At 53.6% G+C, this 26133-nt stretch overlaps 3 protein-coding genes and 1 non-coding gene across 6 annotated transcripts; 3 read left to right on the forward strand and 1 right to left on the reverse strand.

Moving 5' to 3' along the window:
- Nucleotides 1-4: 4 nt before the first annotated feature.
- On the forward strand, nt 5-10708 carry SNX15 (sorting nexin 15). The gene is made up of 8 exons (XM_040465597.1): nt 5-213; nt 5864-5899; nt 6112-6232; nt 7769-7884; nt 7985-8132; nt 8461-8604; nt 9582-9839; nt 10163-10708. The coding sequence occupies exons 1-8, from the start codon at nt 115-117 to the stop codon at nt 10267-10269; spliced, it is 1029 nt and encodes a 342-aa protein (XP_040321531.1). The 5' UTR covers nt 5-114; the 3' UTR covers nt 10270-10708.
- LOC121024002 (U6 spliceosomal RNA) lies at nt 5491-5599 on the forward strand. Its single transcript, XR_005787570.1, has one exon. It is a non-coding gene; the product is annotated as a U6 spliceosomal RNA (small nuclear RNA).
- A 302-nt stretch (nt 10709-11010) lies between the features above and the next one.
- Nucleotides 11011-13709, forward strand: SAC3D1 (SAC3 domain containing 1). Its single transcript, XM_040465596.1, has 3 exons — nt 11011-11238; nt 11415-11995; nt 13106-13709. The coding sequence occupies exons 1-3, from the start codon at nt 11135-11137 to the stop codon at nt 13606-13608; spliced, it is 1188 nt and encodes a 395-aa protein (XP_040321530.1). The 5' UTR covers nt 11011-11134; the 3' UTR covers nt 13609-13709.
- Nucleotides 13710-14070: 361 nt separating this feature from the next.
- NAALADL1 (N-acetylated alpha-linked acidic dipeptidase like 1) lies at nt 14071-25305 on the reverse strand. 3 transcript variants are annotated; one of them, XM_040465822.1, is made up of 18 exons: nt 24935-25149; nt 24681-24853; nt 24475-24596; nt 23996-24118; nt 21853-22136; nt 21665-21769; nt 20868-20953; nt 20642-20761; nt 17928-18013; nt 17780-17843; nt 17628-17695; nt 17311-17402; nt 17139-17229; nt 15561-15642; nt 15304-15477; nt 15141-15228; nt 14941-15033; nt 14071-14594 (listed from the first exon to the last, which is right to left on the reverse strand). In XM_040465822.1, the coding sequence occupies exons 1-18, from the start codon at nt 25132-25134 to the stop codon at nt 14408-14410; spliced, it is 2238 nt and encodes a 745-aa protein (XP_040321756.1). In that variant the 5' UTR covers nt 25135-25149; the 3' UTR covers nt 14071-14407. The 3 variants fall into 3 exon arrangements, 2 of the variants coding, with proteins under 2 accessions (XP_040321756.1, XP_040321757.1); XR_005787492.1 differs by lacking the exon at nt 14071-14594 and having other exon boundaries at nt 15561-15668; nt 24935-25304; XM_040465823.1 differs by lacking the exons at nt 14071-14594; nt 14941-15033 and having other exon boundaries at nt 15118-15228; nt 15561-15668; nt 24935-25305.
- Nucleotides 25306-26133: the final 828 nt, after the last annotated feature.

Below are 26133 nucleotides of genomic sequence, written 5' to 3' on the forward strand. Positions count from 1 at the left end.
GAAGGAGGGCGCAAGCCGGGCTGAGGCGGTGGCTGGCGGAGACTGACCCGGAGGGGCGGGGGCGGCGTGGAGGAGGCAGAGGCCGGCGGTCAGCTCCGCTCCAGCTCGGCTGCCATGTCCCGCCAGGCGAAGGACGACTTTCTGCGGCACTACACCGTCTCCGATCCCCGGACCCACCCCAAAGGCTACACCGAATATAAAGTGACCGCGCAGGTGAGGTGGGGCCCGGCGGGGACCTTTACCCTTTTAACTAGAGGGGGGCCGGGTTTTACCTTAAGGCAAGGAGCAGCTGGAAGCTCCCTTTTTAGACGACAGAAATGGATTTCCCCTTTAAGGGGAGGCTGCGGTAAGAGCCTTCGTTTACTTCTTTAGCCTTCAGGGGGCGAGGCCCTGGGAGGGCGCTGTCCTTTTAAAAGGGCGTGGACGGCAGTTCCCGGAGTGGGAGGGGTGGGTTCCCACGCCAGACGTGTGGTGTCTTCACTTCAGGCTGTGAATTTCTCTAAATTAAGAGGAAAGCTCTGTTCCATCCAAATATCAGTTCTCCAGTCTCTTGGAGTTAAGTTTTGTTAACTGGTTTGTTTGATGTTTACATAAAAGTTCCTTTTTAAAAGACTTTCATTTTTAATTCTTCAGAAAACACCGCTCTATGGCTTTAAAAATTCATACAGTTTCAAAAGAATCTGAAGAGTAAGTCTCTATCTTCACAGTCCTAGCAGGAGGTCAGTAGATAAAGACGAAAGTGGACGTGTGTAGCAGTAAGAACGTTTATAAGCACCGTTTATAGCTACTTGGGGGAAACCAAGAGAAAAACTAAAAAATGGAAGCAGTATAAAAGAGTATCTGGGGGCGCCTGGGTGGCGCAGTCGGTTAAGCGTCCGACTTCAGCCAGGTCACCATCTCGGGGTCCGTGAGTTCGAGCCCCGCGTCGGGCTCTGGGCTGATGGCTCAGAGCCTGGAGCCTGTTTCCGATTCTGTGTCTCCCTCTCTCTCTGCCCCTCCCCCGTTCATGCTCTGTCTCTCTCTGTCCCAAAAATAAATAAACGTTGAAAAAATAAAAAATAAAAAAAAAAAAATAAAAGAGTATCTGTAGAATGACAGACAAGAATTGGTTGGGGAAAACTTCGCTATAAATTGTTTTGTACCTTTAGAATTTTGAACTAGGCAACTATTAAACTGGTGCATTAGTAACTGTTAAAAGGATGCAGAAACTCAAAGATACTTCCAAAGTGATTTAAGTGCAGAATCCTAGATGTTTAAAATGAGCTTTCCCCATATCCTTTATGCCTTAACTTTGGCCTAAAAACACAAAAAGATTGCCCTTAGAAAGATGAGACGGAGGGGGGTGGGAAGGGTGTGGCAAGGAGCTGTAGCCTTTTCCTAGAAGTCTTTCTGTTGAAGCACTTTTAAACAAGTAAATGCATTGTTTTGATATATTTTTTGTAACTTTTAAAGATAAATAATTTTCCCTCCCTTACCATCCCCATCTGTCTGCCATTTTTGTGAGAGCCAATGCAGCTAGTTTCTTATTTATCCTTGCAGATAAACCCTATATTTAAAAGCAAATATGTCAGAGGCGCCTGGGTGGCTCAATCCGTTAAGCCTCCGGCTCTTGATTTAGGCTCAGGCCATGGATCTACTCCCGAGGTTCATGGGATCAAGTCCTGAGTCAGGCTCTACACTGACAGCTCAGAGCCTCCTTGGGATTCCCCCCTGCCCCGACCACCTCTGCCTCTACCCTGTTCTCTCTCTCTCTCTCTCTGCCTCCACCCTGCATTCTCTCTCTCAAAATAAACAAACTTTAAAAAAATTAGGTATGTCACAAAATTCTACTGAAACTAATATTACACTCTATATTAACTTTATGTTGAATTTAAATGAAAACTTACAAAAGAAAAAAAAGATAATCACCTGACAAACCAAAAAATAATAAAAAAAAAATTTTCGGGGCGCCTGGGTGGCTCAGTCGGTTGAGCGTCTGACTTCGGCTCAGGTCACAATCTCGCGGTCCGCGAGTTCAAGCCCCGCGTCGGGCTCTGGGCTGATGGCTCGGACCCTGGAGCCTGCTTCCGATTCTGTGTTTCCCTCTCTCTCTGCCCCTTCCCCGTTCATGCTGTGTCTCTCTCCGTCTCAAAAATAAATAAACGTTTAAAAAAATAATAATAAAAATTTTTAAAAAGATTATTTAAAAAAGCAGATATGTGTATCCATTTTATTACTGACACACAGTGACGTTCTACAAGTCACTTGCCGGTATTCTTCCTTTTTTTTTTTTTTTTTTTTTTTTTTTGTTATTTCCCCTTGTAAATTTTTAAAAACTGACACATAATTTACATACATATGCCCAAATCTCAAGTGTATAGCCCAGTAATTTTTACATTACGTATGTATACGTCTGTGCAGGCAGCGCTCAGACCAGGATATAGACAGTCTTTTTTTGTCCTTCCCAATCTATAGTCCTACTCCCACAGAGGTAACCACTGACCTGACTTCTCTTGCCACAGATTAGTTTTGTCTGTTCTTGAACCTCATACAAATGGAATCATCCACAGCAAGTACTCTTTTGTGTCTGGCCTTCGTCACTGTCTATATGGTGTTTTTGGAATTCATCTGTGTTGTTACATGTATAAGTTTTCTTTTTTCATTGCCATGTGGTATTAGTCCCTTGTATAAATACACCACCATTTCTTTATTCATTCTGCTGTTACTGGACATTTGGGTTGTATCTAAAAAGTGTTTTAGTTGCTACAAGTAGAGTTGTATGAACACATGTACAAGTCTTTTTATGGGCATGTGCACCCATTTCTTCTTGGTATGTACTTAGGAGTGGAATTAGTGGGTCATTTGATAGGTACCTGTGTAGTTGTTCTAGAAATTACCAGTTTGGGGGGCACCTGGGTGGCTCAGTCGGTTAAGCATCTGACTCTTGGTTTCGGCTCAGGTCATTATCTCCCGATGGTTGGTGAGTTCGAGCCCTGAGTAGGGCTCCGTGCTGCCAACGCAGAGCCTGCTTGGGTTTTTCAGTCTCTCCTTCCCTCTCTCTCTCCCTCTCTGCCCCTACCCGGCTTGTGCTCGCCCACACTCTCTCTCAAAATAAATAGACTTTAGAAATTACCAATTTTCGGGCACCTGCCTGGCTCTTTCAGTAGAGCTTGGGGTTGTGAGTTTGAGCCCCATGTTGGGTGTAGAGATTACTTAAAAATAAAATCTGAAGAGGGACGCCTGGGTGGCTCAGTCGGTTGAGCGTCCAACTTGGGCTCAGGTCATGATCTCACGGTTCGTAGGTTCGAGCCCTGCATCGCGTTCTGTGCTGACAGCTCAGAGCGTGGAGCCTGTTTCAGATTCTGTGTCTCCCTCTGTCTGCCCCTCCCTTGCTTGTGCTCTGCCTCTGTCTCAAAAATAAACACTAAAAAAAAATTTTTTTTTAATCTGAAGAGAAGAGAAGGAAGAGAAAAGAGAAAGAAATCACCGGTTTTTAAAAGTGGTTATACTGTTTTATACTCCTATTCTCACCAGCACTTGATATCATGAGCATCTTTAATTTTCAGCATTCTAGGCTGGTGGATGTGTAACATCTGATTGCAGTATAATTTGCATTTCTCTGATGACTAATGATGTTGAGCATATTTTCATAATCTTATTGGCCATTCAAACACCTTCTTTTGTGGAAGGTGCCTGCTCAAATATTTTGCCCAATTTTAATTTTTTTTAGTGTGTGTGTGTTTTGTTTTATTTTGTTTAGAGAGAGACAGAGCACAAGTGGGGGAGGGGCAGAGAGAGAGGGAGACAGAATCTGAAGCAGGCTCCAGGCTCTGAGCTGGTGGCACAGAGCCTGACGTGGGGCTCGAACTCACAGACTGTGAGATCATGACCCGAGCCAAAATCAGACGCTTAACCGACTGAGCCACCCAGGCGCCCCTATTTTGCCCAATTTTAAAAGTTGAGTTATCTTTTTAGTATTGATCTGTAGGAGTTCTTTATATATTCCGGATATGAGGGTTTTTTTTTTTGTCAGGTATGTATATTCCTCAACAGTTTTTAAATCTAGTTTCTTGGGGCGCCTGGGTGGCTCAGTCGGTTGAGCGTCCGACTTCGGCTCAGGTCACGATCTCGCGGTCCGTGAGTTCGAGCCCCGCGTCGGGCTCTGGGCTGATGGCTCAGAGCCTGGAGCCTGCTTCCGATTCTGTGTCTCCCTCTCTCTCTGCCCCTCCCCCGTTCATGCTCTGTCTCTCTCTGTCTCAAAAATAAATAAAATGTTAAAAAAAAATTTTTTTTTAATAAATAAATAAATAAATAAATAAATCTAGTTTCTTTTACCCAACATATTTCAGGCAAGTTTGTTGTGAAAAGCAAAAGCCAAGGTTTTGGTCCTAGCTGTCCCTCTTGCTTGCTGTGTGATTTTTAAAGAATTTTTATTTTTAACTGAAGTTTAGTTGACAGACGGTATTATGTTATTTTCAGGTGTACCACATAGTGATTCGACGCTTATGAAATGTTGACCACGATAAGTGTAGTTGACCATCTGTCGCCATAGAAAATTATTGCAGTATTGGGGCACCTGGGTGGCTCAGTCTGTTAAGCGTCCGACTTCAGCTCAGGTCATGATCTCGCAGTTCGTGACTTCGAGCCCCGCGTCGGGCCCTGTGCTGATGCCTCGGAGCCTGGAGCCTGTTTCAGATTCTGTGTCTCCCCCTCTCTCTGCCCCTCCCCCACTCCCACTCTGCCTCTGTCTCTCAAAAATGAATAAATGTTAAAAAAAAAATTTAAAAAAAAAAAAGAAATATAATATAGTGGGGGTGCCTGGGTGGCTCAGTCGATTGAGCTTCCGACTTCAGCTCAGGTCATGATCTCACAGCTCATGAGTTCAAGCCCTGCGTCGGGGCTGACAGCTTAGAGCCTGGAGCCTGCTCCGGATTCTGGGTCTCCCTCTCTTTCTGCCCGTAACCCACTCGCATTCTGTCTGTCTCTCTCAAAAATAAATAAACATTAAAAAAATTAAAAAAAAAAGGTGGGGGGGGGGCTCCTGAGTGGCTCAGTTGGTTGAGCGTTTGACTTCGGCTCAGGTCATGATCTCACAATTTGTGAGTTCGAGCCCCACGTCAGGCTCTGTGCTGACCGCCTGGAGCCTGGAGCCTGCTTCGGAGTCTGTGTCTCCCTCTCTCTCTGCCCCTGCCCCACTCGCACTCTGTCTCTCTCTGTCTCTCAAAAAGAAATAAAAATGTAAAAAAAATTTTTTTTAATTAAAAAAAAAAAAAAAAAAAATGTAACATAGAGAATACAAGGTCTTCTTTCCACCTCAGACCCCAGTCTGCCCTTCCAGGAGGTCACAACCCCGGTGATGGTTCTTCTGTGTTCAGGAGTGTTTGCCCACAGCATCTCCCTCACTTAGGGAAGGAGGAGCTCCTGGGACGGAACCTGATTCTTTGGAGAACTTGAGGTTCTTTGGTTTCAGTATGAAATTCAGGGACTTGGCCCTTTGAAGGAACTGAAATTGTGCTCACTTAGGTGGTACGTAAGCTACAGTTGGAACGACGCAGAGAAGGTTAGTGTGGCCGCTGCAGAAGGATGGCATGTAATTCACAAAGGAACTGAGATAAAAGTTGGGCCGAGGACCAAGGGGTGTGGATGGGTCCTTAGGGACCCTCGCGTTGGGCAGATGACGAAACTGGCGTATGGTCGAAAAACTGCTCCAAGCCACACAAAGCCTCGAAGCCAGGACACCTTGACAGCCGTGGTCAACAGCCAAAGGCCACTGCCCTTTTGAGAGGGGGCTGGGAGGTACCTGGGGCCTCCCTGGATTTTACTGGGTGATGGGGTGTCAGATGTCAGTCTCTGGACTCACCTGGTTCTTGCCTTTCTTCCTCAGTTCATCTCAAAGAGGGACCCAGAGGATGTCAAAGAGGTGAGGCTCCTGGGAGGAAGGGGGACCATTCCCCGATTCCAGATGCAGGAGCAGTAAAGGAACAACTGATCACTCTGCAGCCCTGGGAAGAGGGGGTGCTACGCCCCAATCTGCACACCCACGCTGGGGCCAGGCGGTGGGGGGGGGGGGGGGTTGCAGGGAAGCCTCTTTCCACCGTTGCCGGCCTGGGTCAAGTCTTGTGTCCCCCTTAGGTGGTGGTCTGGAAGCGGTACAGCGACTTCCGCAAGCTGCATGGAGACCTGGCCTACACCCACCGCAACCTCTTCCGCCGCCTGGAGGAGTTCCCGGCCTTCCCCCGTGCCCAAGTGTTTGGTGAGTGTTCATCCTGGCATTCAGGCCGCAGATGGAGGGACAGGTGGGCAAAGGGGACCCCCTGCTGGCGGGGGCTGGATGAGGGGAACCCAGACCACCAGCAGAGACACTTTTGGGGAGCTGAAGGGCCCTTAGAGACAACCTCCTTCCACACAGGGGGAAACTGAGGCTCAGAGCAGCCTAGCCTTTAGTGTGCGTCTCAGGCCCTTTAATATTCCGTCTTCGTTAGCCCCATTTTCAAGACAAGGCCGCTGGGACGCAGGGTCATGAAGGGGCTTGGCCTGTAAATGGCTAGAACCAGAATGCCTCCCCACAAGCCGGTGTTTCCTCCAGACCCTCGCTGTCCAAAAGCGGCAGCTGTGAGCCAGACGTGGTGAGTCTGAGCTGAGGTGTGCCTGTGGGTTGAATGCACACTGAAATAGAATGTAAATTATCCTCATAGCTTATCTATGGATCCCGTGTCCAAAGGAGATTATTTTGGTTGCTTGGGTGAAGTGAAACATATATATAAAGCATTTCACTTAACTCAATATAAAGATATTTATTTATATATTTATATTTATGTATTTATTTATATATTTTGTAGAGAGAATCTCTTATTTATTTATTTTGAGAGAGAGAGAGAGAGAGAGAGAGAGAGAGAGAGTGTGTGTGTGTGTGTGTGTGTACAGGAGAGGCAAGAGAAGGAGAGAGAGAATCCCAAGCAGGCGCCACGCTGATGGCTGACACAGGGCTCGAACCCACGAACCTTGAGATCGTGACCTGAGCGGAAACCAAGAGTCGGACGCTTAACCAACTGAGCCCACCCAGGCGCCCCAAATGGAATATATTATTAACACCGAGTTAACCTGTTTCTTTTTACTTTTTTTTTTTTTTTAACATGGTGACTAGAAAATGACAAATTACGTATGCCACTCACGATGTATTTCTGGGTGGCCGGGACTGATCTGTTACTTGCGTCTGTAGACTCACATGAGCTGCCCTTTCACAGCAAGAAGAAGGCTTGCTGCTGGCAGGTCATGCCAGGCTGTGGGCAGCGCAGCCAGCTGCTCCCCTGGCAGCATGATGACGAGGTCAGAGCTAGGTGACTCCGCAGGACATCTAGAACAGAGCAGGGCAACCGTAAACACAGAGCTACCTGCTGTGTGACCTTGGCCGAGTCACTTCTCTCTCTGAGCCTTACTTTCCTCTCCGTTACATCAAACCCGTCTGAAACTATTTTGTTTCTTGCTGGCTGCCTGCCCCGCCTGTCTAGGATGTGATGTCCATGAGAGCGGAGGCCTTGCTTTTCTCTCTTTCGCCTTCTCAACACCAATCTAGCGCATTAGTAGGTGCTCGATAAACATGTGGCAAATGGATGACTAGGGAGCTCGGTCCCTGCTTGCAAGCACCCTCACCCCACCTCCCTGGGAGGAGCCAGGGAAGATTATGGGGAGGACGGCAGCAGGCTGCTGGGATCCTCTCTGGCTGAACCAGGAGAGTGACCCCTGTGGATCACTGCCTCTCTCCCCACCCCTTGCCTTGGGGCGGCTGCAGGCCGGTTCGAGGCCTCAGTGATTGAGGAGCGGCGGAAGGGGGCCGAGGACCTGCTTCGCTTCACGGTGCACATCCCTGCACTCAACAACAGCCCCCAGCTCAAGGAGTTCTTCCGGGTGCGTGTACCTGCTGTCCCTCTTCCCGGGTACCTGGGAAACCTACCTGCCCTCGAGGCCGCGCTGGAGATTTCCCCATCTCTGTCTTTCTCTCCCGCAGGGTGGGGAGGTAACCCGGCCCTCTGACATGTCCAGGGACCTACACATCCTGCCACCCCCTCTGATCCCCACACCGCCCCCTGAGGAACCCTGGTTGCCCCAGCCGCTCCCTGCAGAGAGGAGAGGCCTTGAGGAACTGGAGGTGCCAGGTACATGGGGGGTGGGGAGGGCGGCCCGGCTGGAGGGTCTGGGGGGGGGGGGGGGGGGCACACACTTCCTCCCCAGTGAAGATTTTCCCCAGTAAAAATTCTGGGGTGTGTTCCAGCCCCTCTACCATTAACCTGCTGAGGAGCTCTAGCCAGGCCATTTTCCTTCTCTGGGCTATAGTTTCTTAATCTGTAAAAGGGGTACAAACCCTAAACGTGGGCTTATCTGTGCCCTTGGGTGCCACAAGGATTTAATGAGAGGCAATTCCATTTTGAAAGCTGGGAAATGATAAGGACAGGCATGAAATGTCACCAATGATCTATTCCTCAGCGGATCCCCCACCATCCAGCCCTGCCCAGGAGGCCCTGGATCTCCTCTTTAACTGTGGGAGCACCGAGGAGGCATCCGGTTCCCCTGCCCGAGGCCCCCTCACAGAGGCTGAGCTTGCCCTCTTCGACCCCTTCTCCAGGGAAGGTAACAAGCTGGGACAAGCAGAGGGGGGCTGATGTGGGGGCAAGAGAGTAGGCAGAGCCACCAACTAGCTCGTGTCGTGCCTGTGTGAATCCTAGAAAGGAGCCCCCCTTCGGGCAGCCCGCAGCCTTAGTGAGAATCGGAAGCAGGTCCCCACCCCCCATACTCCCCCCTGCCCTGTGCCAGGGCGCATAAGCTGGAGGCCCCTGGACAGTGGGCAACCACAGAGGAAGGAAATGAGCCACCTCCCACCGTGGGATCTCCTCCTCCCTGAGAAAGCTTTGGAACAGGCAGGGGTCACCCTGTCTTCGGAGGGTTTGAGTTCCTTCCATTGGAAGCCCAAGGTGGGGGTTTCCCGGCTGGCTCGGGGTCACGCTGCAGATCTTGAAGGCAGGAGAGGCCTGTTGATCGGGGAGGGGTGAGGCTTGGGCTCAGAGAGCAGCACGGGAGGCCCTGCAGCAGCTGCTGGCGGGTGGAGGCACCACAAGACCCCCCGCCCCCATGGAAGGGGGAAGGCCCCCCATGGAGGGGGTTCTCAACTGAAGTTGTAAGACCTGAGATTCTCTGAATCCGTTATTCTGACGTTCCAAGGTTTGGAGCCTTTCTATCCTTGGCCTGGTATGGTTGCTCTGGCATCCTTCCGTTAAACTTTGTGGAGAGAATTCTTACGTTTGTAGATCAACTATAGTCAGGAGAGGAGTAGGCCCAGTGACCCAAACCTCACAAACTAATGTGAGTGCGTACCCAAGGAAAGAATTAGGAAGGTCATTGTTTTTGTTTTTACAAAAGCAAAGGACTGCATCAATTAAATAGGTCATGGCTAGTTTGCTATGCACAAACGGCTCTTGAGTTGCTCAGGCACTGCTTCCCTCCACGTGGAACAGGTTGGTACCTTGATGGGCAAGAGAGTTCTGGGGATGGGCAGCAGGCCCTGGGAAAAGAGGGCCAGTCTGGCCTGAGTCCTCCATATCTGATCGTAGAAGGTGCGGGCCCCAGTCCAACCCACCTGGGTGAGCTGGCAGCAATGGAGGCGGAGTCTGAAAGGCTGGACCAGGAACCCTGGGAGCCTGGAGGGCAGGAGGAGGAAGAGGAGGAGGAAGAACGGCCCGTCCCTGCATATCTGAGCCAAGCCACAGAGCTCATCACCCAGGCTCTGCGAGATGAGAAGGCAGGTGCCTACCCTGCAGCCCTGCAGGGCTATCGGGACGGCGTGCACATCCTGCTACAGGGGGTTCCCGGTGAGTAGGCCTGGAAGGTGGAAGGTCAGGCCCAGAGTCTCAGGTGGTGCAGCGAAGGGAAGGGAAGGTGCAAAACAAGCAAGTCCAGGGGGAGAAGCGTTGTCCCTGACCAGGTATATAACCTTGGGCAGTTTCTTTACCGCTTGTGGCCTCAATTTTCTTATTTGTAAAATGGGGAGAATAGATCTGATTCCCAGGGAGCGGGGGAGCAGCGGGGCAGGTGGGGAGGGGGGAAGATGCACGTTGATGCTCTGTGAACTGTAAGGGGCTGGACCAGGGGTTCTGAACCCAGGTGTCTCAGCTGAACCATTCTCTGTCCATAGGTGACCCATCACCTGCCCGCCGGGAGGGTGTGAAGAAGAAGGCAGCTGAATATCTAAAGCGGGCAGAAGAAATTTTGCACCTGCATCTGTCCCAACTCCCCCCGTGAGAGGACATGAACCCCTACCCAGGACTAGCTCCAGCACTGCCAGCTACTCCCTTTTACTGTCCCTGGGGCCTGGCCCTGTATCCTGGTCTTGTAACTCTAGGGGTGATTTCTGTATGTAACTGGACCAAGAATGAGACAAATAATGAATTTGAAGCTCCTTGACCACATCTGCCACCTTGGAATCAGGGACTCCTACTTGTGATCCTATCTTGTGTGAGCAGCATCTCTGGTCCTAAACTAGCTGTTTACCCATCTAGAGCAGGGTTCTGCAAACTACGGCCAGCAGCCACATTTTGCCTAAGTGCCTTTTTCTGTAAGGCCCATGAGCTAGAAAGGTTTTTACATTTTTTAATAGTTGAAAAAAAAAAATCAATAGTATTCTGTGACAGGTGAAAATTACATGAAATTTAAGTATCTAAGAATAAAATGTGGAACACAATCAGGCTCATTCGTTTAATATTGTCTGTGGCTGCTTTCCCACTACACCAGCTGAGGTGAATAGTGGCAGAGTCGACTAATTCCAATCCGCAAATCCCAAAGCATTTACTATCTGCCCTTTGCAGAAAAAGTTTGCTGACCCCTGATCTAGAAAATAGGGAGAATAGTCTGCAGGGAAACAAGAGTAGAGAATGATAGCAGGACCGACTGAACCAGGTTATTGGGTGAAAAGGATGATGAAGAGGAACCCAAATTAGCGTTAGCCATTTTGGGAGGTGCCCAGAGGCGAAGAGCGAGGGTTTGGCAGGCAGAAACCTGGGAAGGCGTGGCTCTATTGCTTCCCCGCCCCTCCTGCAAAGCGGTTGGTTGCGGAAGGGACTACAAACTGGTGTGTCATGCGAGTGGGCGGGGCTGTGCGCGGTGCATCATGGAGGCTTCAGGGACGCCTGAGCCCGAGATGGTGGCGCTGAACTACAACGCGGGGCGTCTCGGGAGTCCTGCTGGAGGCCTTGTGGGAGGGGACAAGATTCGGTGAGAGGACGGCGCTTGCCAGTTGGGCGGTGGGAACGCCAGGCCCCGGGCGGGGAGGCGGGGCCCCGCCACAATCAGCCAGCTCCGCCGCCAGAGTCCCCGCCAGCCCTCGCGTAGAATGGAGCGGTTGGCCGCCGCGGTCCCCGGGATGCTGAGAGCCTGTCCTTTCCCCTCAGCCCACCCATGTCCGGCTGCAAGCTGCCGGTGGGCACGTGCCCGGACATGTGCCCGGCCGCCGAGCGCGCTCAGCGCGAGAAGGAGCGCCGCCTGCACCGCTTCGAGGTGGCGCCGGGGTGCCGCGGCGACCGGCCCCGCGCGGACCCGCAGCGCGCGGTGAAGGAGTACAGGCGGCCGGCCGCCGGCAAGGCCCGGCCCCCGCCGAGCCAGCTGCGTCCGCCGTCCGTGCTGCTGGCCACCGTGCGCTACCTGGCCGGCGAGGTGGCCGAGCGCGCCGACGCATCCAGCGCCGAGGTGGCCAGCTTCGTGGCGGACCGGCTGCGCGCCGTGCGGCTGGACCTGGCCCTGCAGGGCGCGGGCGACGCCGAGGCGGCGGGGGTGCTGGAGGCGGCGCTGGCAGTGCTGCTGGCCGTGGTGGCGCGGCTGGGGCCCGACGCCGTGCGCGGGCCAGCGGACCCGGTGCTGCTGCAGGCCCAGGTGCAGGAGGGCTTCGGTTCTCTGCGGCGCTGCTACGCTCAGGGCGCGGGGCCGCATCCCCGCGAGGCCGTCTTCCAGGGCCTCTTTCTGCTCTACAACCTGGGTGAGTCCGGGTCCCGGCGGAAGGGCAGGGGGCGGGGGCGGGGCGTGGGAAGGGTGCCTCCCTGTAGACGGACGGTGGAGGCCAGGGAAGGAACGGGAAGCTCTACAATCTCACCATTAGCTCCCTCCCCATCCCTGCCTTCTAGATGTCTGTCGAGTCAATGCGCAAGATCCGCCGAGCCCCGACGTGGGCCTTCCGGACTGTCCATTCCCATATTTGGGTCTCGGGTGTTTTTGTAATAAAAGTGGAGAGGACAAGGTTGGAACGGGAAAATTCACCTAAGTGATTTTCAAACTTTTTTAAACCTGCAGTTCAGTGTTGCAAAGCAGCCATGAATATATGCCCATGAGACTTCTGACACAGAAGTTTCAAGACATTAGATCCTCCCTGTGGGTGGATGGTGCGTTCTAATACTATCCTATTTAATTGTAATAAAATGCTCTTGATTTCACAACCCACTAATGGGTCAGAAGCCTTAGTTCACAAAAGAGGCCCGAGGTTCCATTGTCTGTGATTATCCTGGAAGGGAAGCAGGGGCAGAAGCTCTTTGAAGAAAAGGCCTCACCAGGTAGACAGGGAAGGTGTGGCAGAACGAGCTTCCTCGTCTGTATCACAGCTAGGGCAGTGGAGAAAGAGCTGAGTTTGAAGCCAGAAAACAGATTTGTGTGTGTGTGTGTGTGTGTGTGTGTGTGTGTGTGTGTGTGTGTGTGTCAAATTCTACGTACGAACTCAAGGACAGCCTCAGGCCAAGTCGTGAAATCATCTGGGCCTGTCTCCCTCATCCGAAAACAATGCTTCACTCTGCTAAGAGGATCCAGACTGTTTGAAGGGGCTCTCTCTGCACCTCATTCCAATAAGGCTCAGGAACGGGCTGATGGAGAAAGGGGGAGGGAAAGTAAGCTTGGCCCAGGGGAGGGGCGTGGCCAGAGCGGAAGGTGGGCGGCCCAAGGTCGGAGAAGGGCTTGGTGGTAGGCCAGAGGGGGTGGGCGTGGCTGAGGACCTCAGCAGGTGGCAGGCTAGGGTGGGGGAGAGGCCTAACCGGAGGCCCCACGGAACGTGGACCTGATCAGAGAAACACATTGAGCTGTCCCCCGGCTTCCGCCCTCACAGGCTCCGTGGAGGCCCTTCATGAGGTTCTGCAGCTACCTGCCGCCCTGCGTTCCTGCCCCGCCCTGCGCAGGGCCCTGGCTGTGGACTCGGCCTTTCGAGAAGGCAACACCGCCCGCCTATTCCGCCTGCTCCGGATCCTGCCCTATCTGCAAAGCTGCGCAGTGCAGTGCCACATAGGCCGTGCCCGCCGGGGAGCCCTGGCCCGCCTCGCTCGTGCCCTGAGCACCCCCAAAGGCCAGACCTTGCCCCTGGGCTTCATGGTCCACCTGCTGGCCCTGGATGGGCCGGAAGAGGCACGGGATCTGTGCCAGGCCCACGGACTGCCCTTGGACGGACAGGAGAGAGTTGTGTTTCTCAGGGGTCGCTACACAGAGAAAGGGCTGCCACCTGCGGGGACCTGCAGTGTGTTGGTGGCGAGCAAACTGGGAGGGCGCACCCTGGAGGAGGTGGTCATGGCGGAGGAGGAAGATGAGGGTGTGGCTAGACGGAAGTCCCCTGCGTGAGGAGCTGTGCGCTCTCCCAGAGCCCAGGAATGGATCCAAGCACTCAGGTTTCTTTTCTCATCATTCCTACACAATAAAAGGAATTTGTTTTGTAGGGACAAGAACTATAATTGATTTATAATTGATTATGAGGGCAGGGGGTTGTTGAGACACGATAGGTATGTAGGGAGAGAGGAACCGAGCCTGGGCAAGGCCCTAGCCATCTTGGGCCTCAGTTTCCCTGCTGGTCCCTGAGGGGTGGGTCTCGTGGTCGCTGGTTGGCATTATGCATCCCTCCCTTGCCCACGTACCACCAAGAGCAGCTGGTGGTTTGTTTTTTTTTTAATTTTTTTTTTTTAACGTTTATTTATTTTTGAGACAGAGACAGAGCATGAACGGGGGAGGGGCAGAGAGAGAGGGAGACAGAATCGGAAGCAGGCTCCAGGCTCTGAGCCATCAGCCCAGAGCCCGACGCGGGGCTTGAACTCACGGACTGCAAGATTGTGACCCGGGCTGACGTCGGACGCTTAACCAACTGAGCCACCCAGGCGCCCCCACCAGCTGGTGGTTTTGACACTCCCCACCATCCCGGTCTCCGGATCTTCACCCTCTGCCGACCAAGATCCAGGACGAGGAAGGCTTGTCACTCCCTTCAGGTGTCCACAACTGGCAGGACCCTGAGCTGTTGTCTCAAGCTCTGGAGGGTCCAGTGATAGTGCCTTAGGTTGGCATCAAGGACGACTGGGGCACACCCAAAAAGAACTCGGGTGGGAGAAGGTTAGGATAAAGGATGGTGGGAGCTGGAGAATGAGGGCTGGGGTCAGAGGTCAGCCACAGGCCGCAGGGTGGCTGCCGCTCCCTCCAGGGCCACCACCAAGATGCTGAGCTGCCTCTGCACTTCCGCCCAGGCTGCAGATCCTAGGCTCGTGTTCATGGCCCTGGAGCAGGCATTGGCCAGGCCTGGGAATGTGGCTACGGAGCCCGTGCGGGGTGCCCAGAGCACATGGCTGCAAGCAGATATGGGGGAGACGCAAAGTCACTCAGGGACCAGGAGAGGAGGGAGCTTCAGCCTGGAGGGGGCCCTCTCTGTACAGCTAGGCACAAAAGCGCCTCCCCGCCGCCTCTAAAACCTGCGGCCCTCGTCGCAGTGGGGGTGAGAGATGTACCTTATAGCCCCAAGGTGACCTTGATTGATTTGCCTCCCCTCCTTTGAGGCTGATTCCCCACCTGTTTCAAAGGGCTGTGCTGTGCTCTAAAGGCCAGCAGAACTCTGACATCTCTCCGCCCTCAGATGGGTGCCCCTTGCCCGGCCCCCACCGCACAGCACTTCCCAAGAGCCCTGAGCAGGCTCACCTGTAGTATCGTTCCTCTGGGAAGGCTCGCGGGTTTAGGAAGGTCCGTTCCAGCAGCATCAGCTGGTCGTTGAGCATCCGGACCTGCAGGGGGCTGGAAGTGGCAGGACCTTGTCACCCTGGAACCAACAGCCCAGCTGCCAGCCTGCATCCCGCCCCGGAGGCCACCCTCCCAGACACCTGCTTGCTGCCCTTTCTCACTCAGGTGTGTCTTTCTGCAGCGCTGATACGTGTTGGCCCAAGGCCGCGGCTGCCCCCTCAAACTTCTCCACTGCAGTCACCAGAGGCCCTGTGGGCAACAGCCAGCATCTTAGCCCTGGAGGTGCAGGGCTCCCCACACCTCCATGTTAAGGGGGCTCCATACCCAGGCTGATGCTGTGCTGTTCCAACAGGACCCCAAGGTCGCGCTGGGCAGCCTGCAGAAAATTTCGGAGGGTCTCTCCGTAGTCACTGACATTAAGAGGCAGAAAGAGGCTGTCACTGAGCCTAAGCAGCACGCTCCCTGCTGTCCGGGCCACAGCCTGATGGCTGCTGAAGCCTGCAAGGAATGCCATCAGGCCACGGCTCAGTCTTCAGCCCACCGCCCTCCAGCCTCAGGATTCCCCCTGCCCCCTTCCTCACCAGGGTCCACAAATTTGTCCACGTAACCAAAGGTGTCGAAGGCTGTGTGGTAGGTGGGGTAGATCCTGGCCGAGGTCTTGCTCTAGGGAAACAAGGCCAAGCGACAGGCTTGAGAGGAGAAGCGGGAGAAGGCGAATCAACAGCGAGCTACAACACAGGGACATTATCTCGAGTCATCGCCACGGGTATGAGGTAGGTTCCAGAATTCCTACTTTACAGAGGAGGAAACTGAGGCTCAAGAAGTAAAGTCACCTGCCTGACTCCAAACAGCTAAGAGTAGCAGAACCGGGTCAGGTGCCAGTTTCCTATTTCACGTGAAGAAGAGGGCTTGGGAATCAGACAAGGGGGTTCAAATCCCAGCTCTACTGCCCTGCAGCAGTATACCCGTGGATGAGAGAAGTGGCTTCTTGGAACATCAAGCAGGGAGACACAAGCTGGGCACTCCATATCCCTTATCCCATTTTACCCTCACACCAGTGCTATGAATCACCCCTGTTTTATACTGTTACTTAGTCTATTCTGGGGTAAACACTTTTGTCATATTTTAAGATCTCTGGAATCAGGATGCCTCTTTGGTGGTAAGATTTGTTTCTTGGGGCGCCTGGGTGGCTCAGTCAGTTAAGCGTCCAACTTTGGCTCAGGCCATGATCTCGCAGTTCGTGAGTTCAAGCCGAATCTGTGCTGACATCTCGGGGTCCGGAGCCTGCGTCAGATTCTGTGTCTCCCTCTCTCTCTGCCCCTCCCCTGCTCGCACTCTCTCTTAACAATAAATGAACATTTAAACAAATGTTTTTAAAAATTTTTTTTTTCAACGTTTATTTATTTTTGGGACAGAGAGAGACAGAGCATGAACGGGGGAGGGGCAGAGAGAGAGGGAGACACAGAATCGGAAACAGGCTCCAGGCTCCGAGCCATCAGCCCAGAGCCTGACGCGGGGCTCGAACTCACGGACCGTGAGATCGTGAGATCGTGACCTGGCTGAAGTCGGACGGTCAACCGACTGCGCCACCCAGGCGCCCCTTAAATTGATTTTTAAAAGTAATGTCTACACCCAATGTGGGGCTCAAACTTACAACCCTGAGATCAAGAGTTGCATGCTCCACTGAACCAGCCAGGAGCCCAGGATGCTTTTTTTTTTGAGAGAGAGAGAGCACAAGTCAGGAACAGAGGATTCGAAGCAGGCTCTGAGCTGTCAGGGAGCCTAATGTGGGGCTTGCACTCACAAACCATGAAATCATGACCTGAGCAGAAGTCAGATGCTGAACCGACTGAGCCACCCAGGTGCCCTGCCCCAGGATGCTTCTTAAGTCAATGTCACCCTACAACTAACTGGCAGTGTTGCATTTTTTCCCCCCTGAATAGTGTACATCACCATATTGCATCTTAAAATCAGTAGTATCTTAAATTTGATAAATTGACAGGTGAGCATAAACATGTTCAGAGAGGTTAAGACACTTGGCTGAGGTAGCACAGCTACTGAGTGGTGGAGCCGGATTCAGTCTGCACTAGAGCAGCTCTAAAAGAGGAAGGGGATTGTGGAGCAAGGTACGGAGCTGGGAGACAGGAGTGCCTGCTCACCCGGTCATAGGTGTAGGCGATGTCCATGGAGGAGATGCCCAGGAAGTGAATGAAGGGTGCGTAGTCGCTGCCAGCACCCAGAGAGCCCAGGCTGTGGAAAGAAAGATGGTCGGGTTGGAGGCCGCTGGGCCAGCCCGCCCTTCCCGGGTCCCTGTCCTGGCCCTGGGCTCACCTGGGAACCAGGCCGTATGCTGTGCTGCTACGGTTGAAATACCGGATCCAGTTGTCGTAGATGCTGAGGCCGTCGAGGCCCGGTGCGGGGATCTGACCCGGAGAGGAATCCAGTCTGGGGCTGGCCTCCCCCAAGGCCCAAGAGGCCGTCGTCCTCCGCTCTGCCCACTAGAGTCTCCTTCCTATGCATAGCCCTGGGGCTCCTACAAAGCCTGCCCCCAGCCTCAGTCCCAACGCCAGGACCTTCTAATAAGTACCAGCTCCAGCCCCGCCCACCCCGCCTGGGACAGCCCTCCTCCCGGCCCCACCCCCTTTCACCTGTTTGGCCGCGGAGAAGATGACGCTCTGGACCGGGGGTGTTCCCTGAGCCCTCAAGGTGGCATTGGCTGTGGGAAGATCAGAAAAGCCTCTCTTCAGGCCGCAGCCCCTCATTACCCGCCTCCCCCAGCCAGCCCAGCTGCCCCCCGTACCAAACACGGAGATGTCCACGTTGATGTAGGCCACGGTGCGCTCTTGCAGCTTGCTGAAGAATTCCTGAGGGTGGGAGGACCGACGTCAGCTCAGCGGTGCCCTGCCTCGGGAATCCCCTTGACCGCCAGCCTTGCAGGGCTCACTCACCTCGGTGAATTCTGTGGAGCCAATGAGGCCAAACTCCTCTGCCCCCCAGCTCGCAAACACTATTGATCTGCGGGGCCGCCAGGTTCCTGGGGAGGGGGATAAAGGGCTGGAGGACAGGGTCCCCGGATCTTGGGGTCGCTTGGAAATATTGAGAACGTGGAGAGGAGGAAGGGCTGGACGGGGCGGGGCTGCCAGAGACAGGAGGTAGGTCCCAGCTAGTCTCCAGCCCAGCCTTCTGGCCCAGGCTCCCTCTGGCCTACTTTTTCCAGCCCCCGGCCTGTGCTATGACCCCACCACAAAATTGCCCCCAATACCAATCTCAGGTGGTCCCTTCTGCCAGGATGCCCTCCCTCCCCCTTCCTTATAGGCATGCTTTGGGTAGACATCCTGACCCTCGGCCCCTCCAACTGTCTCCTTCAAGCATCCTATGCCAAACTCTTCCGGAACCTTCTCCACTTGGTAATAAGACACTGATGTTCTCTTTAGGGCATTATTCATATTAAGCCAGTCCTCAATGCCTTGAGGGAGGGACTGTTACAATCTCCTTTTCGCAATTGAAACCGAGCCACAGAGAAGTTAAATGACTTGCTCTGGGTTACACAGCTGGTAGGAAGCAGAGCCAGGGTTCAAATCCACAGCCCGGCTCCAGAGTCCAGGGGCTTCACTAGCTGCCCACACTCCCTCTCACTGCCTCTGGCGACCGCGTTTCCATCTCCAATCTCGATGCCACACCGCTCTTGCCGCAGTCTCCAGCCGCCTCCCAGAAGCCTTAGCAGCCCTCGCTTGCCCCTTACCTCCTCCAGACACCCCCTAACCCTCCACAGATGACACATACCACTACCACACGTGCAATGTGTGATCCTGGATTGGGCCTTGAACCAGAAATTTCTTTTGCTCTAAAGGTCATTATGAGAACAACTGGGACCATTGTTAATTTCCTGATTCTGGTCATTGTATGGTGGTCATGAAGGGAAATGTTCTTGTTTTTAGGAAATACACAGCTTATGGGTAAAAGTCCAGCATTTCTGCAACTTTCAAACACTCCAGAAAACAAAAAGAGAAAGAGAAAACAAGGTAAAAATCCTAATATCAGGAGTATCTGGATGAAGGGTGTCTACGGCTTCTTTGTACTATGTTGGCAAGTCTTTGCGTAAGCTTGAAATTATTATTTTTTTTAATTTTTTAATGTTTTTATTTATTTTTGAGACAGAGAGAGACAGAGCATGAGCAGGGGAGGGGCAGAGAGAGAAGGAGACCCAGAATCCGAAGCAGGCTCCAGCATCTGAGCCATCAGCCCAGAGCCCGACACGGGGCTCGAACTCACAGACCAAGAGATCATGACCTGACCCGAAGTCGGATGTTCAACCGACTGAGCCACCCAGGCACCCCAGAAATTATTTCAAAATAAAACACTTGAACAGCAACGACAGAGACAGAAATTCCTGCCCTTGTAACGAAGGGGATAAAGCCACAAGCTCAGCCCCCCCTCCACTTATCAGTTGATCTCTACCACGCCTGTGATTTCACATGCCATTTATGCCACCAACTCCCCAGTTTATCTCTGGAGTCTCTATTCTGACCTGGAGATCAGCACTTTCAACTGCCTGCTTGCCCTCTCCCCGGGGGGAATGTCTCCTAGGCCCCTCAAAATCCATGTGTGAATGGGCACGCATGTATAACGATGTGATTTGTGACATCAGTAACGTAAAGAGGAAAGACAGCGCTTTATAGCAGTAGAGTTTCCTATGAGATTAACTTGGTATCCATTCAAATTATGGAGTGATAACTTTAGGATGTTATAGGTAATGGAAGATGAAAAAGTTCCAGAGATGGATGGGGGTGATGGGTGTACAACACAGAATATACTTAATGCATAGTTGTACACTTAAAACTGGTTAGAAGCGCAAATTGTATGGCACGTATATTTTACCACACACACACAAAAGCTAAAAAAAAAAAAAAATCAACATGTAAAGAACTAACCTCACGTTCTTCCCCCTCGATCTGCCCTCTGACCCCAATTTGTTTTTCATAAATGGCACTGCATATATAGGTTGCTCAAACCAGCAATCAGGGAGCCAGGAGTCCTCCACTCGTCCTCTCCTGCACCTGTGACAACCCACAGACCTCCTTCCCATTGCCCCCACCTTGGCCCAAGCCCACTATCCCTCCTGGCCCTGAGGATGCCAAGGCCTCTGACGGGTCCCTCCATGTAGGGTCTTCACTCCCCATAACCTCCCCATTTGGAGCAGGAGAAACTGTGACCACGGTTGTCTTTACACACAGCCACTCAGGTGTTCACTGTGGGGTCTGCTGTGCCTAGAACTGGCTTGGCACATAGTAGGCATACGGGACATGTTTGTTGAGTTAACGACTGCCTGTCATCCCTGCCTCAACTAGGCTGAAGGCAGAGCCCGGGCACTGGCTTCCTTATGGTGGCACCCGGTTTCCCTCCACTGGAGGGACACAGGAGGCTCTCAGCAGCCACCGCACGAGCTCCCCATGTCCCACTGGGCGACCGGAGCAAGGCCAGGGCTGGTGTCCGTGCAGGTCGTCCCACAGGGCCCTCAGGCTTGGCACAAGTGGGCACTGGAGAGTCAGAGAGAGGAGGTGGGAGAGGACTGGGGGGGGGGGGGGAACGGTGGGGGGAGGAGTGGGCTGCGGGTGACCTCCTGCTGGGAGAGTCCCTAGACCGGGACCGGGGGTTGCCTCACCCTTCTTTAGCAGGGTCCCCAGGACTCGGGAGAGCTCCAGGAGGACGGCAGTGCCACTGCTGGGGTCCACGGCCCCGTGTACCCAGCTGTCCCGGTGGTTTCCGTACAGCACGTAGCGGTCTGGAGAGAGGAGCAGAGGCTCGAAACCAGGGAAGAAGGAGGGCGGGCGGGGCCAGCCGGGCGGAGCGCAGGGGGCGTGGTCAGGGAGCCCCGACGGGGCGCTCACCAGGCTCCACCGCCCCGCGGATGATCCCCAGGACGTTGGAGGAGTTCCGCAGCTCCAGGCGGTTGTGGACGCTCACGTTCACCTGGCTTGGGGAGCCAAGGGGGCGAGCAGAGTCTTGGCCCTGCCCACTCCCCCTCACAACCCAATACAGGGGAAACTGGGACCCAGAGCGAGAAAGCGACACCACGAGGTCACTTGCCCAGAAGTACCTGGAGAGGCAGCAAGGCTAGAGCCCCGCTCTTTAGAGTCAGTTCTTTTCACGGACTGACTTACTCAGGTGAGAGTATTTATTGGATACTTAGTGTATGCCTGCACCCTACTAGGCTCTGGGCAGGGCCTGAGACAGACACAGCCCCGCCCTTGGGGGGGATCTCCCTCCCCTGAGCGAGACAAACCACGAGGAAGACAGCACCTGCAGGCGGTGAAGGGGTGTGGCGAGGACACTAACAGGTTGACCTGTAAGAGGACACCTGGTGGCAGATGGGGGGAGGACAGGCCAGGAGTGGCAGGAGCGTGGGGAATGGTGTTCAGGCAGAGGGAGCAGCAAGCAAGTGCAGAGGCCTTGGTTTGGGAATGAGTTCAAGAGAGAGAGAGGGTGACTGGAGAGTGGAGAGTGTAGATGAAGGGCGGGTGGAACCCCACAGGGCCTTGTGGCTTCCCCAAAGACAAGACAGATATTTTGGAGTCAGGGGAAGGTTGGGAGAGAGAAGAAAGGAAAAGGCCAGGCCTTGACGTGGGCAGAGAAGCATAACAAGGGAAGAGGAGAGGAGCCTTGAGGAAGCGGAGCCCCACCTCACCTGTCTGCTGGGAAGTCTCCATCAGGTCGGAAGCCAGGCCCCAACTTGTAGTCACAGCCCAGTGCTCCCTGCCAGGCAGCTGGGGCCAAGGTTCCCTGGAGGTTACTGAGGAGGTGGAGGGTGTGGGGGTTGGAGGTTGGGGGCCACTGGATTGCGGGCAGGGGTCCCCGGGGGGCACCAGAGCTTACCAGAGAAGGATTTTTGCATCCTCAAAACCAATGGGCTGAGTGGGAATGGGAGGAAATCCAGGGACAGTATCAGGGTTCAGGCGGAAGGAAGAAGGATTGGCCGGAAGGTAGGGAGTCAGAGGATCCCCAAAATACTCATAGTAGGAGCCTCGCTCCACCCCTGAGGGAGGCAGGTGCCAAGAGTTCGGAAAGGTCTGGCTGGCGGAGCTGTGCCCATCGTTGATGTCTGCGGGGTCCGTGTACACCAGCACCCCAGCTACCCCGTGCTTGGCTGCATTGACAGCCTGCGGGAGGGGGATGAGGCTGTGTTTAGGGGAACGGAGAGGGGATGTCATGTCCTGTTCCGCTCCCTCCCTCACTGCGGCAGCCAGGATGGATCTGTCTTCCCACAGGCAAGATGATGCTCGCACAAGTCATTTACTGCAGCCCTGCTCGAGGGAGCAAAAGACCGCTGGACATAGGTCGATGCTCATCAGCAGGGCTGTCACGTGATCGGAGGCATCGCACAAGGGCACCCTGGGCAGCCGCGTAGGAGAGCAGGGCCACCGCTCACAGGAGCCAAAAGGCAGAAGCAGCCCAAGTGTCCATGGGCAGAATGAATGGATAAGCCAATGTGTGGTATACAGCATGCAAGAGGCAATTACTCAGACTTGAAAGGCAATGAAGTTCTGATACAACATCGATGGGCCTTGAAAACGTTATGCTAAGTGAAGAAGCCAGGCACAAAAAGTCAGTATTGTGTGATTCCTCTTATATGAGGTTTCTAGAATAGGCAAACTCATACAGCTGGAAGGTAGAATAGAGGTCACCAGGAGCTGGGGAGGGAGAGAGGGGACGTTATGTTTAATGGGCACAGAGTTTCGTTTGGAATGATCGAGAGCCCTAGAAATGGACGGTGGTGATGGTTTGCACAGCATTGTGAAGCTACTTAATGCATCTGCATTGTACCGTTAGAGATGGTTAACACGGTCAGTTTATACTGGTATATTTTAGCACAATGAAAACATAATAGTACATAAAAGAAAGAAAGAAAGAAAGAAAGAAAGAAAGAAAGAAAGAAAGAAAGAAACAAGGACACAATTTATGTGCCGATGGAGAATCATCTCCAGGATGTATTAAGGTGAAAAAAAGCACACCTTGAAAAGGTGGGTATAGTATGCTGCTTTTATACAAAAAGAGGGAGAAATAAAAATATATATTCATATGCATTTCTTCCAAAAGAAACTGTGGATAGATTCCTCTTTGGAGGATGGCATGATAGGAAAGCTTTTGCACTCTAAACTCTATAATCTGTGTAATTCCATTATGGCTCTTCCTCTTTTCTTTTCTCTTTTGCAGATCTTATTACGGGCACTTCTCTTTTTTTTCTAAGTTTATTTATTTATTTTGAGAGAGAGCATGTGTGCGAGCGGGGGGGGGGGCGGAGAGAGAGAGAGAGAGAGAGAGAGAGAGAGAATCCCAAGCAGGCTGGGAGCTATCCGACAAGGGGCTCAATCTCCCAAACTGTGAGATCAAGACCTGAGCCCTTGACTCCCCCAACCGAAATCTACATGAAATTTACTACCCTAACCATTTTATAGCCTGCTGTTCAGGGGCAGGGAGGACATCCACATTTTATTGCACTACCATCACCCCCACCCACTTCCAGAATTCTTCGTCTTGCACATCTGAAACTCTGTGCTCGCTAAACCCTAACTCCCTATTCCCTTCTCTCACTCTATACGTTTAAAAAAAAAAAATCCCGCATTTTTGAAAAACACACATGTGAACTACTCAGCCAAAATGTTTAGTTGAAAAGATGCAGGCTGGGAGGGAGGGCAACAGGAGGGACTTAAGTTGAATATTCAGGAGAACTTAGACCCCCAGAATATCAAAGTTTACCTGATCTATTTATTTCCTAAGGCTCAGAGAGGTTAGGGGAGGCATCCAGGGTCACACAGCACATCATGAGTGGTAACAGCACAAATATAGCTCACCTCTTGTGCCCCAGCCCAGGGCTCCGCAGGCCACTCAACCCTGCTCCTTCCTCTTCCCCTCTCTTCTTCCTGTCCTCTGCTGACCACCCCATCACACACACACACACACACACACACACACACACACACACACACACCAGTTTCCTGCACTGGGGGTTGCTGCTCACCTTGGCCCCACGCCCTGTACCCCCATAGCGGGTCAGCGCGATGGTGCCTTCCAGTCTGATGCCCTGAGTCTGTAGCTCCATAAAGTCTTCTTCCGTTCCCCGGTTGGCGTAGACGAGGAGGCCCTGGTCCCAAGGGGAGGTGATCCTCAGAGCCAGGCCCAGGAAAGAGGGGGTGAGGAAAGGAGAGAGGGAGGCCGAGTGGCAGAGTGAAGGATTTTGATTCTGTTTTCCCCGCCTCACCCAGAGCTTGTAAACTTCCCAAGAACGGAGTCACATCTCGTTTCCTCTGGGTCCAGGTGCCCTGTAGTGGGCCTGACCTTGAACATGGGGCCATCAGCGTTTGTAAAATGGCTAGGCGATGGGCAAAAGGTGTGGCAGTGGAGTTTAGAGGGAAGGGCCCTGGGTCAGGAAGGGAGAATTTGGGGTGGAGCCAGAGGGGACTGGGCCTCGGCAGAGGGGAGGGAGTGTCCCAGGCCCACCTGCGGGGTTCCGGGGGGAGCGTAGGCGGCATAAGGTGGCACCACATCGGGGCCCCCCTGCTCCCCAGTCAGGTTCTGTTCACTCTGGCGGCAGGAGAAGAGGATGGTCCCAGTGGGACCCACTGTGGAGGAGGGGCAGCATCAGAGCTGGGCCCGGCAGGTCCTGCCCCACGGGCATCCCCAGACCTGAGTGGGAGGGACCTCACCGACAGCCACCCGGTTGGGCCGCTCCCGGCTGGGGAAGGACAGCAACACTTCGTACGTGGGGGCCTCCGCCGCGTCCAGGCCTGACTCCGGGTCCCGCCAGCGCTGCAGCAGGAGCTGTGCCAGCGCCTCATCCCGGGGGCTGGAGGCCAGGTGAGGCTCCCTGGAGAGTTCTCTGCGGGGAGACAAAGGGCCAGGCCCAGGGTCAGGGAGGCGCCTCTGGTGAACAGGAGGGGAGGGTAGACAGCCCTCTCACCTAAGGTTCTCTCGGATCTTGCTGGCATCCAGCTGCTTCATGACGGTCTCAAGGATCTCCAGATCCAGGTCCTGGGAGACCGAGACGCCGGGAGCTGGTGCGTCGGCCCCTTTGGGAATGGCGAAGTGGCCCAGGATGATCCCCAGGCCCAAGAGGGCAGAGGCCCCCACCAGCCCCCCAAGCACCTTCACCCACTGCATCCTGTGGAGTCTTGGCCAGCTGGGGTCACTCCTTGTAGATGGGTGTCAGGTCTAGTTAACCATTACCCCATGGGTGGCCCTGCCCTTTGGCCCTCCGCTGGCGGGGAGAGTCAGGGAGCATCCTGCAGGGAGGGCCGCGAGCTGTTCCCATCCACCTCCATATCTGCCTCATTCACCGAAGCGACCCCCAGGGTGTCAAGTCCATATGGGCACACTGAGGCCCAGAGAGGGACCAGGTCTCAGCCAGAACTGGAACTCAGAGCCACTGTTCAGAGCAAGGCTGGGCCTGCCCCCAGCCACCCCTACCTCTGTCTCCTCAGCGCCCTTTGATTTCCAGCGCATTCAGCCCCCCCTGCTTGAGCAGGTTTTGAGTTCAGATGTCGTCCTTGCCGGATGTAAGCTGTGTGACCCTGAGCAATTCGTTTAGCTTCTCTGACTCTGTTTTGTTTTGTTTTGTTTTTTTAAAGCCGTCAAACGGGGATAATAGATCTGTTTCACAAAACTGGTGCTGTTTTCATTAAACGAGACCACATCTGCAGAAAAATCTAGCCCAGTGCCTGGGACATCATGGGAGCTCAGTACATTTTAGCCACTCCTGCCTCATCTGACTCCGTAAAATGCAAAACCTGGGGCTAAAGGAAGAAAGGGGATCCAGAAGAATTCTCTGTGTGTATCCTGCAGGGGTCCCAGCTTCTGTGAGGAAGTGGAACCCTTAGAAAGGGAAGCCATTTCTTCCTTTGCAAGGTGACTTCCTCCTCCATCCTCTAACCGTATCTGCCCTCTCTGGAATCCATTCACCCGTTCATCCATCCATCTATCCACTATTTATCCACCCGCCCTCCTATTCCCCCACCCATCTATTCTCCCATCCAGCCACCCATCCATCCATCCATCCATCCATCTACCCACCCAACTACCCATCCATCCATCCAACCATCCATCCATCCATCCTTCTATCCTTCTATCCTTCCATCCATCCGTCCATCCATCCATCCATCC

Source organism: Herpailurus yagouaroundi, unplaced genomic scaffold, assembly GCF_014898765.1.
Source record: "Herpailurus yagouaroundi ecotype Mexico unplaced genomic scaffold, PumYag 569, whole genome shotgun sequence".
NCBI lineage: Eukaryota > Metazoa > Chordata > Mammalia > Carnivora > Felidae > Herpailurus > Herpailurus yagouaroundi.

What these genes read in the sequence shown, in the direction of transcription:
- SAC3D1 (XM_040465596.1), top strand. Translation starts at nt 11,135, where the DNA reads ATGGAGGCTTCAGGGACGCCTGAGCCCGAGATGGTGGCGCTGAACTAC. An exon ending in GTGGGAGGGGACAAGATTCG is followed by an intron (nt 11,239 to 11,414) that starts GTGAGAGGACGG and finishes CTTTCCCCTCAG; the next exon opens with CCCACCCATGTCCGGCTGCA. An exon ending in CTTTCTGCTCTACAACCTGG is followed by an intron (nt 11,996 to 13,105) that starts GTGAGTCCGGGT and finishes CCGCCCTCACAG; the next exon opens with GCTCCGTGGAGGCCCTTCAT.
- NAALADL1 (XM_040465822.1), bottom strand. Translation starts at nt 25,134, where the DNA reads ATGCAGTGGGTGAAGGTGCTTGGGGGGCTGGTGGGGGCCTCTGCCCTC. An exon ending in GGGGACCCTGCTAAAGAAGG is followed by an intron (nt 18,014 to 20,641) that starts GTGAGGCAACCC and finishes CCCCCTCCCCAG; the next exon opens with GAACCTGGCGGCCCCGCAGA. An exon ending in CCAGAGGAACGATACTACAG is followed by an intron (nt 14,595 to 14,940) that starts GTGAGCCTGCTC and finishes ATCTGCTTGCAG; the next exon opens with CCATGTGCTCTGGGCACCCC.
- SNX15 (XM_040465597.1), top strand. Translation starts at nt 115, where the DNA reads ATGTCCCGCCAGGCGAAGGACGACTTTCTGCGGCACTACACCGTCTCC. An exon ending in AGCTCAAGGAGTTCTTCCGG is followed by an intron (nt 7,885 to 7,984) that starts GTGCGTGTACCT and finishes TCTCTCCCGCAG; the next exon opens with GGTGGGGAGGTAACCCGGCC. An exon ending in TGAGGAACTGGAGGTGCCAG is followed by an intron (nt 8,133 to 8,460) that starts GTACATGGGGGG and finishes TCTATTCCTCAG; the next exon opens with CGGATCCCCCACCATCCAGC.